The 14136-nt window shown below is 47.0% G+C and overlaps 1 protein-coding gene across 1 annotated transcript in view; it reads right to left on the reverse strand.

Annotated features, from left to right (window-relative positions):
* Window positions 1-11552, reverse strand: part of LOC134984828 (zinc finger protein 585A-like) — a 187679-nt gene extending 176127 nt beyond the window's left edge. Inside the window, exons 1-6 of the mRNA XM_063950304.1 lie at window positions 11482-11552; window positions 8849-8996; window positions 7953-8144; window positions 5969-6047; window positions 5748-5849; window positions 5241-5588 (exon numbers count right to left, since the gene is read on the reverse strand). Of these exons, the coding sequence (XP_063806374.1) occupies window positions 5241-5588; window positions 5748-5849; window positions 5969-6047; window positions 7953-8144; window positions 8849-8926 (799 nt within the window). The 5' untranslated portion in view covers window positions 8927-8996; window positions 11482-11552. The remainder of the gene's footprint in view (window positions 1-5240; window positions 5589-5747; window positions 5850-5968; window positions 6048-7952; window positions 8145-8848; window positions 8997-11481) is intronic.
* Window positions 11553-14136: the final 2584 nt, after the last annotated feature.

Below are 14136 nucleotides of genomic sequence, written 5' to 3' on the forward strand. Positions count from 1 at the left end.
GCAATTGCCGTAGTGATTCATGCACAAGCAATATTGGGTCTCTGGGCTACCCCAGCCAACGAGTATATAGATTTGAGAGTGGTCTCAACCTTACGGTCAGCCGCATCCTTTAAGGACGCCACCCCGGGAACCGGTAAGATTATCTTTCGCAACAACCTGGACACAGATGCGTCCACTATCGATGGGTTTTTCCTTTTTTTTCTATCCTCCAAAGTAAAGGGGAAGGAAGAAATTAACCTTTTTGGGATCTGACATTTTTGGTCAGGGTTCACCCAAGCTTCTTCAAAGAGGACATTTAACGCCTTTGAAGCCGGAAAAGTAGCTGAGGATTTCTTTTTTTGTATTAAAGTAATATTCCTCAATTACTTCCTCTGCCCTGACAGGAATATGTAAGACAGTTCTAACCGCATCTATGAGGGCCTGGATACCCTGTGACAGGACAGCATCCCCCCCCACTGGCATCCATATTATCCGGATCCAGATCAGTGTCACCCTGCATGACTTGGGCCAGAGTACACTTTTGTAGGCAAATGGCGAGGGATTGAGACACAGGTATGAGAGCTGAATCTTTGTTGATCAGGTCATCCATAGACTGCCTTAAGAATTGTGTCTCCCTTTCACTATGAGATAGCTTAGTGCAAATATTAGAAATCATCCTTTTAATAGAAGCCAACCACGGGGGTTCAGCCCCACTAGCTTGAGAGGGAGCACTATCTTGGGTGCAGGGTAGTGAGTCCTCAGGGGATGAGAGACATACTGCAGTACAAGAGATACAGTCCCTGGACATGATTGTGAAAGGGACACACACACACACACACACACACACACACACACACACACAGTATCCTCTAGGACGTAAGAGAAAAGTATTTCCCCAAGACAGGTGTGTCAGGGTGGGCGCACTGTGGATCCTATGGACCTCGAAGAAAAAGAGTTCACCATGGTAAGTCTAACAAAACTCTTGTTTTCTTCATCAGGATCCATAGTGATCCACAGTCCTTACATTGGGGATGTCCTAAAGCAGTTTCCCCTAAGAGTGGGGACGCTCCTGAGTAGACAGGAGAATCCGACGCCCTAAGGAAGCTTCCTGAGAGGCAAAGGTATCAAAAGGCATAAAAACCTCAGGAACGTGTTAATAGAAGACAACGTAGCTGTCTTGCAGAGTTGTTCAGCAGTAGCACCTCAGCGAGCCACCCATGAGGGACCTGCTGAACGTATTGAATGAGCAGAGACCGGAACAGGAAGATCAGCTTGAATGTAAGCCTCTGCAATAGTCATGCAAAGCCACCTGGACAGCGTTTGTTTACTAGCTGGCCAACCTTGCTGATAGAATCCATACAGGACAAATAGAGAATCCGTTTTCCTGATCACTCTGGTACTTTTCACATAAATCCTTATTAACCACCTCCAAGGCCTCACCAGCCAATAGGACTGTTAGGGTCTCCTGCCCTGTGCTGCCACGTCGTCATGGCAACCGGGAGGCAAGTGCTAGCGGAGTAACCTGAGCGCAGCTGATACTCCGGTTCGGGTCTTTTGCTGTGCAGTGGTTACAGGTTCTGCACGGCAGGGGATCCGGTGCTGGTTTTTGTGCTCACAGTCTGTGAGGTCTGAGTGGGGCGTGGACAGCACCTGCTATATAAACCCTCTTCTCAGGTTAGGCAGATGCAGCTGAATCTTTGTTGGTTAGTCAGTTCCTGAAAGTTAGCTAGTACTGTGTAACTTTGTATTTGCTTGTTGCTTACTGCAAATAGGCCTTGGGATTTGGTACTACACTCTGCCAATCCAGACCTAGCAGTAAGACTGGAGTCAGTCGTTTAACCTGCTGGGGTTCTTTTGCTATTCTGTGAACCTAGCAAGTTTGCGGCTGTATTCTCAGACTTGCCTGCCAAAATCGTTTCTCACTGTGCAAGGTGTCCAGGTGTCAGTTTAGTGGCAGTAAGCTGAACCGGTGCACTGCAAGTGAGGACTAGGATTGTGGAGACTCTCCTTGTGTCTATTATTCCATCTCTGACCAAGGAGTTTACTGCCACACCCGTTGGTAACCCTTTAGGGTTTTGCTGTTACCCTTAGCAACAGCATTTCGGGTTCTCTACGTATTAAATCACAACATCTCGCTTCTTTCCATCTGAGCATTCCTAATACTAGGGAGACACCAAGTTTCTTAGCCTTTGGGCTTCTCTGTTCACTTTGTGTTTATTTTGTTACTCTATCACCTTCTGTGTATGTAATGTCATATTCCCCAGTCTGTCTGTGAGTTCATTTGTTTTGCATCCCTCTCCGTTCAGACATCAGTACATTCCTGCTGGCACTGGTGTGCATAACAAGGACTAAAAGGCTGGAACCACTATCTCTGTATTTAGATGAAACTTGGACACCAACTTAGGAAGGTGCCTCACCTTGGTCTGGAGAACTGCCCTATCTTGATGGAAGATCAGAAATGAAGGACAGGAAAGCACTCCTAAATCAGACACCATTCTCATAGAGGCAATAGCCAGGAGATATAACACCTTTACAGACAGCCACTTAAGGTCCACTGACTCTGAAGGCTCAAATGGGGAAGTCTTAAGAGCTTGCCAGACAAGGGATAAATCCCAGGGGCCACTGGATGTACAAAGGGAGGCTGGATATGGAGTATTCCTTGAAAAAAGGTACGCCCATCTTGTAGTGGCGCAATCTGTCATTGAAACCACACTGATAGTGCAGAAACTTGTACTTTCAGGAATGCTAGGCAAAGACCAAGGTCTAACCCTGCTTGTAGAAAGGTCAGTACCTTGGAGACCCTAAAAAGGTAGGAGGGTCATAGCGCCTAGGCGCACACCACTGAAAATAAGCATGTCAAATCAGGTAATAGATGCGGGTTGAAGACGCAAATGGTCTATATCACTGCATCCGAGAACCCCATAGCTCTGAAGACTGATGACTCATGAGCAAAGCCATCAAAGACAGTCGAGCCAGGTTCCGATGCAGACAGGGACCCCGAGACAACAAGTCTGCTCGCTGTGGCAGTAGGAATGGCATGTCTATGGATAAATTTTGCAGATCAGCGGACCAATGGTGCCTAGGCCATATGGGAGTAATCAGTATAATGGGGCCTCCTTCAGGTTTAAACTTGCAATGAAATCTGGGTAACAGCGATACTGGAGAAAACAGGTATCCCTGAAGGAAGGTCCACCGTACTGATAAAATGTCCACGAATGCTGCCTGCGGATCTTTGGTCCTGGATCTATAGATTGGGACCTTGTGATTGTGATGCAAGTTCATGAGGTCTACATCCGGCAGACCCCATCTGTTTACCAGGTTCTGGAACACTTCAGGGTGCAGAGCCCATTCGCTGCTGTGGACATTCTGCCGTCTGAGGAAGTCTGCTCCCCAGTTGAGGATTCCTGGTAGAAACACAGCTGAGATGGCCGGAAGGTGAGTCTCAGGCCACTGGAGCGTGCGCTCCACCTTTGCCATAGCCAGATGGCTGAGAGTGCCCCCTTGGTGGTCTAGATAGACAACTGCAGTGACATTGTCGAACTGAATCTGAACAGGCCTGCCTTGGAGGAGATCCTGAGCCTGAAAGAAAGCGCTGTAGAGTGCCCGAAGTTCCAGGACGTTGATTGGCAAGCAACTTTTGTCTGGAGTACACCGACCTTGAAGATGTGAGGACCACCCAATCCAGAATCCAAAAAAGGATGTCCTTTCTCTAAGTATGACATCTGTAGCCACCAGGGGGCTTATTTACTAATATTCGTGTTTTAGCCGTTTTTAAGGGTGTTTGATCTCGAATGGTATCGGGTGCATTTTGCTGCAACTTTTTGAATTCTGATACGGTCATTTACTAAGCTACCGAGTTTTCCTCATTCGTTTTTTCCGATGTCGATGTGATTCGTAATGTCAGGCAGTGTTTTACGGGAGTGATGAGTAAAACACTGCCTGACAAAACACAAGAAATCCCGGCCGGATCTGTGAGATCCGTGCAGGGCTTCATTGTGTACATTAAAACAGTTTTTAAAGTGGTAAAAAAATCAGAAAAAAATTGCGTGGGGTCCCCCCTCCTAAGCACAACCAGCCTCGGGCTCTTTGAGCCGGTCCTGGTTGTAAAAATACAGGGGAAAAATTGTCAGGGGATCCCCCTTATTTTAACAACCAGCACAGGGCTCTGCACCTGGGCCTGGTGCCAAAAATACGGGGGACAAAAAGCATAGGGGTCCCCCATATTTTTAACACCAGCACCGGGCTCCACTAGTCAGAGAGATAATACCACAGCCGGGGGACACTTTTATATAGGTCCCTGCGGCCCTGGCATTAAATCCCCAACTAGTCACCCCTGGCCAGGGTACCCTGGAGGAGTGGGGACCCCTTAAATCAAGAGGTCCCGGCCCTCCAGCCACCCAAGGGCCAGGGGTGAAGCCCGAGGCTGTCCCCCCCCATCCAAGGGCGGCGGATGGGAGGCTGATAGCCTTTTGTCTAAAAAAAAGAATATTGTTTTTTGTAGCAGAACTATAAGTCCCAGCAAGCCTCCCCCGCAAGCTGGTACTTGGAGAACCACAAGTACCAGCATGCGGGGGGGAAACGGGCCCGCTGGTACCTGTAGTTCTACTACAAAAAAATACCCAAATAAAAACAGGACACACACACCGTGACAGTACAACTCTATTACATACATGCACACCGACATACACACATACTTACCTATGTTGACACAAAGAGTCGGTCCCCTTCTCCACGTAGAATCCACGTGGTACCTGTAAATAAAATTATACTCACAACAATCCTGTGTAGATCGGTCCTCTTCTGTTTGTAATCCACGTACTTGGCAAAATAGTAAAAAGCATTACCCGGACCACGCACTGAAAGGGGTCCCATGTTTACACATGGGACCCCTTTCCCCGCCAAGCGGGACCCCCCGTGACTCCTGTCACAGAAGGTCCCTTCAGCCAATCAGGGAGCGCCACGTCACGGCACTCTCCTGATTGGCTGTGCGCGCCTGAACTGTCAGTCAGGCTGCGCACTGAAGATACAATGTAGCGCATAGGCGCTCCATTGTATCCAATGGTGGGGCCAGCCACAAGAGTTGTTTTATAAACACCCAACTGAAAACAGGGCTGATGGTCCTAGACTACACCACTGCACCACTGGGCAGATACATTTCCATCATTAGTCTGTACTGACAGAGGAGGGTGTAGGATAAGAGATTGTTGTAGTGACTGAACAATGAGAATATGTGACTTCTGTAATAAGTGTTTATTACTCACCTGTGCTGATATCTGTAGGGATCTCCTCCTCCTTACACTGCTGATCACCCCTCACATACGTCTCTTCTTCTCCCTCTGTATCTTCTGCCTTCATATCAGTCACATACGTCTCTTCTTCTCCCTCTATATCTTCTGCCTTTATATCAGTCACATACGTCTCTTCTTCTCCCTCTATATCTTCTGCCTTCATATCAGTCACATACGTCTCTTCTTCTCCCTCTATATCTTCTGCCTCTATATCAGTCACATACGTCTCTTCTTCTCCCTCTATATCTTCTGCCTTTATATCAGTCACATACGTCTCTTCTTCTCCCTCTATATCTGGTATTTTAGTATTAGACAGACGTTCTACCTAAAAAGAAAAAAAAAAACACTATAATGACATTGGCATACAGTCAGATTAAACTGAGGTGAAACAGTATAATATCAGTGTATAAGACAAACAGCTCCTCTACAGATCATATAGTGACAGTCACTTTGGTATATTGGTAAGACCCAAAATCCCACCTACCTGATCCTCCTGTGGAATCCTGTGATTCTCCTCTGTGCAATCCTGGGAATACAGAGGACGGGGACATCTCTCAGGGGTATCTCTGTTACTGGGCCCATCTGTAGGAGACACACAGTGACTGAGTACAGTGTATATATGTGATTATCAGGTGATGTGTGTATATAGGGGGCCCCCATACCTGCTCTCCCCAGTACAATACATGACAGTCTCCTCTTACCAAGTGATGTGAGGGGCCGGTGATTATCCATCATCACGTCCTCGTACAGACCCCCGTGTTCCTCTATATACTCCCCCTCCTGCATGGAGACATAGACAGTGACATCCTGACACCTTATAGGAACATGACACACACAGTGATACAGTCATCACCCAGACACATCCCCTGGTGTTACTGTATAATGCCCCATTCCCAGCAGTCTCCTCTCCAGTCATCACCCAGACACATCCCCTGGTGTTACTGTATAATGTCCCATTCCCAGTAGTCACTTCTCCAGTCATCACCCAGACACATCCCCTGGTGTTACTGTATAATGTCCCATTCCCAGCAGTCACCTCTCCAGTCATCACCCAGACACGTCCCCTGGTGTTACTGTATAATGCCCCATTCCCAGCAGTCTACTCTCCAGTCATCACCCAGACACATCCCCTGGTGTTACTGTATAATGTCCCATTCCCAGCAGTCACCTCTCCAGTCATCACCCAGACACGTCCCCTGGTGTTACTGTATAATGTCCCATTCCCAGCAGTCACCTCTCCAGTCATCACCCAGACACGTCCTCTGGTGTTACTGTATAATGTCCCATTCCCAGCAGTCACCTCTCCAGTAATCACCCAGACACATCCCCCGGTGTTACTGTATAATGCCCCATTCACAGCAGTCACCTCTCCAGTCATCACCCAGACACATCCCCGGTGTTACTGTATAATGCCCAATTCCCGGCACTCACCTCTCCAGTCATCACCTAGACACATCCCCTGGTATTACTGTATAATGCACCATTCCCAGCAGTCACCTCTCCAGTCATCACCCAGACACATCCCCTGGTGTTACTGTATAATGTCCCATTCCCAGCAGTCACCTCTCCATTCATCACCAAGACACATCCCCAGGTGTTACTGTATAATATGTACAATACCCCATTCCAGCAGTCACCACTCCAGTCATCACCAAGACACATACCCTGGTGTAACTGTATAATGCCCCATTCCCAGCAGTCTCCTCTCCAGTCATCACCCAGACACAACCCCTGGTGTTACTGTATAATGTACCATTCCCAGCAGTCACCACCCAGACACGTCCCCTGGTGTTACTATATATATAATGTCACATTCCCAGCAGTCACGTCTCCAGTCATCACCCAGACACATCCCCTGGTGTTACTATATAATGTCCCATTCCCAGCAGTCAGCTCTCCAGTGATCACCCAGACACATCCACTGGTGTTACTGTATAATATCCCATTCCCAGCAGTCACCTCTCCAGTCTTCACCCAGACGAGTTCCCCGGTGTCACTGTATAATGTCCTATTCCCAGTACTCACCTCTCCAGTCATCATCCAGACACATCCGCCGGTGTTACTGTATAATGTCCCATTCCCAGCAGTCACCTGTCCAGTCATCACCTAGACACATTCCCTGGTGTTACTGTATAATGTCCCATTCCCAGCAGTTACCTATCCAGTCATCACCCAGACGAGTTCCCCGGTGTTACTGTATAATGTCCTATTCCCAGTACTCACCTCTCCAGTCATCACCCAGACACATCCCCTGGTGTTACTGTATAATGTCCCATTCCCAGCAGTCACCTCTCCAGTCATCACCCAGACACATCCCCTGGTGTTACTGTATAATGCCCCATTCCCAGCAGTCACCTCTCCAGTTATCATGCAGACACGTCCCCCGGTATTACTGTATAATGTACCATTCCCAGCAGTCACCTCTCCAGTCTTCAGCCAGACACGTCCCCCGCTGTAACTGTATTATGTCCCATTCCCAGCAGTCACCTCTCCAGTTATCACCCAGACACATTCCATGGTGTTACTGTATAATCTACCATTCCCGACAGTCACCTCTCTAGTCATCACCCAGTCACGTCCCCTGGTGTTACTGTATAATGTTCCATTCCCGGCAGTCACCTCTCCAGTCATCACCCAGACACGTCCCCCGGGGTTACTGTATAATGCCCCATTCCCAGCAGTCACCTCTCCAGTCAGCAACTGAATGATCTTGTTGGTGAGTTCCAGGATCTTCTGATCATTGTGTCTCTCATGTGTCAGTGAGTGAGGTGGAGGCACCGTGATGGGGCTCTGGGTTCTACTCAGTCTTCCTGATACACGGAGATGGCTGCTGGGTGTCTCATACTCATTGGATGTCTTCTTCACTATTGTGTAATCCTGTGTAATGGTGGAGACATCAAATATCGATATATACACTCCCAGATCCCCTCACCTCCCCAGTCATGTCCCTGTATTATTACTATAGAAATAAGTGAAGTCACTGTGACACTCCCAGATTCCTTCACCTCCACAATTATGTCCCTTTATTATTACTATAGATATGTGATGTCACTGTGACACTCCCAGGTCCCCTCACCTCACCAGTCATGTCCCTATAGTATTACTATAGATGTAAGTGATGTCACTGTGACATTCCCAGATCCTCTCACCTCCCCAGTCAGGTCCCTGTATTATTAATATAGATATGTGACATCACTGTGTCACTTCCAGATCCCCTTACCTCCTCAGTCATGTCCCTGTATTATTACTATAGATATAAGTGATTTTACTGTGATGCTCCCAGATCCCCCAAACTCCCCAGTCATGTCCATGTATTATTACTATAGATATAAGTGACATCACAGTGACGCTCCCAGATCTCCTCACCTCCCCAGTCATGTCCCTGTATTATTACTATAGATATAAGTGATGTCACTGTGACACTCCCAGATTCACTCACCTCCCCAGTCATGTCCCTGTATTATTACTATAGATATTAGTGAGGTCACTGTGACACTCCCAGAACCACTCACCTCCCCTGTCATGTCCCTGTATTATTACTATAGATATAAGGTCACTGTGACGCTCCCAGATCCACTCACCTCCCCAGTCAGCAGGTAGATGATCTCCAGGGTGATATTTATTATACTCTCAGTCCTGTGACTCCTGTCCTTGTCCATCCTTGTGAATCAGAGAGAATACAGAACGTGTGATGTGTAGTAAAAACTCTGTTCCCGACAGCTGGAGTTCCTTAGAATAAATATAACACATAAAACATACTGCACATGTAACATAGTAAATGTGGAATAGAGTGGCCATTAAGTCTCCTATTTCCCCACAGCCATAGAGTCCTGGTCAGTGTCTCCGAGGTTCCTGTGACCCAGCCCCATAAGGCTGTATTGTATAGTGGGCCTGATCTAGATTGTAGCGCTATTGTGGGTGGAGTCACAATGAACTGATGTTCGGTATACCGCTCATGTGCAGGACCCGTACGGAGCATGTGCTCTATGTGTCCTGAGTTGTCAGACGAGTATGGCTGCAGCCATTGAGTGGTGTAAGGGTGAGAATTGGTTGTGAAGGGACAGGGTCTCCTGAGGGAAATTTTATGGCCTCATTCATGGAGCTGCGGCGTACAGTCTCCGTGACCTCAGGTTTCACACATCCAGCCGATGGTGTAGCAAAGGCGGCAGGAGTCAGGCAAGGGAAAGGTGGCAGGAGACAGGCAGGGAAAGGCAGCAGGAGACAGGCAGTGGAAAGGCGGCAGGAGATAGGCAGGAGACAGGCAAGGGAAAGGTGGCAGGAAACAAGCAGTGGAAAGGTTGCAGGAGACAGGCAGGGGAAAGGTTGCAGGAGACAGGCAGGGGAAAGGTTGCAGGTGACAGGCAGGGAAAATGTTGCAGGGGAAAGGCGGCAGGAGACAGGCAGGGAAAGGTGGCAGAAGACAGGCAGGGGAAAGGTGGCAGGAGACAGGCAGGGGAAAGGCGGCAGGAGACAGGCAGGGGAAAGGCGGCAGGAGACAGGCAGGTGGGCAGCAGGGTGGGGGTGGTAGGAGACAGGCAGGGGAAAGGTGACAGGAAACAGGCAGGGGAAAGGCGGCAGGAGAAAGGCAGGGGAAAGGCGGCAGGAGACAGCCAGGGGAAAGGTGGCAGGAGACAGGCAGGGGAAAGGCGGACGGAGACAGGCAGTGGAAAGGTGGCAGGAGACAGGCAGGGGAAAGGCGGCAGGAGACAGGCAAGGGAAAGGCGTGAAGAGACATTATTTGTTCTCAGGAGATTGAATAAATTGTTAATAATTTGTAATAAAAGTTATGTTTTATTCTTTGAGAATATCTCATTATTTCTTCACAAGAGTGCGCCCACAAAGAAGTCTACGTTCTTTCTCTTGTCACTGTGACACTCCCAGGTCCCCCTCACCTCCCCAGTCATGTCCCTGTATTACTATAGATATGTGATGTCACTGTGACGCTCCCAGATCCCCTCACCTCCCGAGTCATGTCCCTGTATTATTACTATAGATATAAGTGACGTCACAGTGACGCACCCAGGTGTGTGATATACATTTGCTTCATACTGCTCCAATTATCATCTGTTATACATGCCAGGGATATTATGGTCTCTGCTTTAATATAGCCTAGAATTTGAGCAATATTTTCAATCCCCACAATTACATATAATAAAAATAATAATAATAATAATAATAATAATAATAATAATAACAAAGACACGAAAGGCTGCACCCCAGTATAAAAATAATAATATATGTCTTTATTAACAGGACACCACAGGCTACTCCCCCTTTATAATAATAACAGGACACCAAAGGCTGCTCCCCCTGTATAATAATAACAACAACAACAACAACACAGGCTGCTCCCTCTCAATAATAATAACAGGACACCACAGTCCGCTCCCCCTGTATTATTATTATAATAATAATAATAACAGGACACCACAGGCTGCTCCTCCTGTATTATAATAATAACAGGACACCACAGGCTGCTCCTCCTGTATAATAATAATAACAACAGGACACCACAGGCTGCTCCCCCTGTATAATAATAATATCAGGACACCACAGGCTGCTCCCCCTGTATAATAATAATATCAGGACACCACAGGCTGCTCCCCCTGTATAATAATAATATCAGGACACCACAGGCTGCTCCCCCTGTATAATAATAATAATATCAGGACACCACAGGCTGCTCCCCCTGTATAATAATAATAACAGGACACCACAGGCTGCTCCCCCTGTATAATAATAATATCAGGACACCACAGGCTGCTCCCCCTGTATAATAATAATATGAGGACACCACAGGCTGCTCCCCCTGTATAATAATAATATCAGGACACCACAGGCTGCTCCCCCTGTATAATAATAATAATATCAGGACACCACAGGCTGCTCCCCCTGTATAATAATAATATCAGGACACCACAGGCTGCTCCCCCTGTATAATAATAATATGAGGACACCACAGGCTGCTCCCCCTGTATAATAATAATATCAGGACACCACAGGCTGCTCCCCCTGTATAATAATAATAATATCAGGACACCACAGGCTGCTCCCCCTGTATAATAATAATATCAGGACACCACAGGCTGCTCCCCCTGTATAATAATAATATCAGGACACCACAGGCTGCTCCCCCTGTATAATAATAATAATATCAGGACACCACAGGCTGCTCCTCCTGTATAATAATAATAATAACAGGACACCACATTACCTGATCTCCACGGACACTGTATGTGGAACGCTAAGTTTGGAAGTATTGTCACAGGCCACAGCCCCGTCCTCTGTAAAGCTATAATATGAATATTACCACATATGTCCTCAGTGCCGGAGTCCGGCGGCCATTTTCTTGTAGACCAGTCCGGCAGCAGCAATAGGATCCCTGGCCGTGTAGTGACGTCAGGAGCGGCGGCCATTTTCCCCTGGTCTGAGCTCCGCCTTCCTTCTATCATTCCCACAAGGCAGCAGGAGCAGAGAGCAGCCATTGCTGTGTCTGGCAGCAGGTAATGATATTATTATTATTATTCTATAGGCTGAGCAGCTCTGGTGTCAGGTTCTGTACTACAGGGGGAGCAGCCTCTGGTGCCTTGTTATAGTGCAGCTGGAGCAGCCTCTGGTGCTGCATTATCCCTGTACAGGTGGCTGACACTCTAGTGTCCTATTACTGTAATACAGGTGGTGCAGACCCCGCCGTTACCGTAATACAGGTGGTGCAGACCCCGCCGTTACCGTAATACAGGTGGTGCAGACCCCACCGTTACCGTAATACATGTGGCACAAGACCACACTGTTACCGTAATACTGGTGGAGGAGACCCCGCCGTTACCGTAATACAGGTGGTGCAGACCCCGCCGTTACCGTAATACAGGTGGCGCAGACCCCGCCGTTACCGTGATACAGGTGGCGCAGACCCCGCCGTTACCATAATACAGGTGGCGCAGACCCCACCGTTACCGTAATACATGTGGCACAAGACCACACTGTTACCGTAATACTGGTGGAGGAGACCCCGCCGTTACCGTAATACAGGTGGCGCAGACCCCGCCGTTACCGTAATTTTATACACGGGACATTGCAGGTGTTGTGTCCTGTGGCATTGTGCTGTACACGGGGAGCGGTCTGTGTTGTCAAAATATACAGGGTAAGCGGCCTGTGTTGTCAAACTATACAGGAGGAGCAGCCTGTGTTGTCATAATATACAGGGGTACCATCCTGTGCTGTCAATAGTATACAGGGGGAGTGGCCTGTGTTGTCATAATATACAGGGGGAGCATCCTGTGTTGTCATAATATACAGGGGTACCATCCTGTGCTGTCAATAGTATACAGGGGGAGTGGCCTGTGTTGTCATAATATACAGGGGGAGCATCCTGTGTTGTCATAATAGACAGGAGGAGCAGCCTGTGGCATCCTACTCTACAGGGGGAGCAGCCTGTGGTGTCCTGTTGTTGTTGTTGTTGTTGTAATTATTATTATTATTATAATACAGAAGGATCAGCCTGTGGCGTCTTGTTATTATTATTATTATACAGGAGGAGCAGCCTGTGGTGTACAGTTATTATTATTATTATTATTATTAATATTATTATTATTATTATTATTATACAGGGGGAGCAGCCTGTGGTGTCCTGTTATTATTATTGTACAGTAGGAACAGCCTGTGGTATCCTGTTATTATTATACAGGGGAAGCATTATTATTATTATTATTATTATTATTATTATTATACAGGGGTAGTAGACTCTGGTGTGCAGTTGTTGATGATAATACTACTACTACTACTACTACTACTACTACTACTACTACTACTACTACTACTACTACTAATATTATTATTATTATTATTATTATTATTATTATTATACAGGAGGAGAAGCCTGTGGTATCCACTTATTATTATAATTATAATAATAATAATAATGTCCTGTCATTATTATTATACAGGTGTCGAAGTCAGAAAAATGTCTCTATGCACGTTGCCATATTTGCACCGCACACTGGTCCGTGCTGCGCATGCGTGCGCTCTCCCGTGGAGGCGCATACCCGCAATAGCGTGCACTCGCAGGCGCGGTATGCGTATTTACGGTAGAGTTTACGTAGTCGTAGCGTGCGACTCATTCGTTACATATTTTCACAATTAATGTAGTTTATAGATCATGGTCCCTTTGATAGATTCTGAAAGTTTGGTTAATATAGAAGGTCCCTGAGCTGAGGAATCCCTCTTTGCATCGTACGAAGGGTCTAACAGGAATCATACAGCAGTGTTTGGTACCCATCGGAAGAGTATTTAATTAGCAATATTCCGGTGTTGGTTTGGAGCGTATTAATCGCTCGTGCGAATAGTTATGGACATAAGAAGTTATGTCCATTTATTTATTATTATTTGTTGCACTTAGTCATGCACCTGAACAGTTGGAGACAGGTATCAGTGGGTCTCAAATGGCTCTTTGACCTCAGAGATCCCCCAAACAATAGTTTGCATGTTGGGAGGGCCTCATATCTTTACATGCATAAGGTAAGCACCGGAATAGTAATTGAAGATCAATTGTACTCCAAATCAGTATCTTTCCCGCAGACGGAGTACAATAGCCTTTGATTACACTGAGCTTTGAGACTCAATGAGGAGGGCCAACACCTGTGTTTACAAATGGGGCTGGATTTGTATACAGGAGAATGAGGGCTGAGATGTCATTGTCTCAACTGAAAGTGGACATCATGAATATAGAACAAAACCCAGACAGGATTCTGTTTTGTATTCGCCAAACAATCGCTCTCCAGAAGACAGGAATGTGTTAGTCATCACCCATTGTTTTGCATAACCAGGGCCACTGATATGAATCAACTTATGACCTTTTGTTATGATGCAGGGC

This window comes from Pseudophryne corroboree (assembly GCF_028390025.1).
Source record: "Pseudophryne corroboree isolate aPseCor3 chromosome 3 unlocalized genomic scaffold, aPseCor3.hap2 SUPER_3_unloc_84, whole genome shotgun sequence".
In the NCBI taxonomy this organism is placed as follows: domain Eukaryota; kingdom Metazoa; phylum Chordata; class Amphibia; order Anura; family Myobatrachidae; genus Pseudophryne; species Pseudophryne corroboree.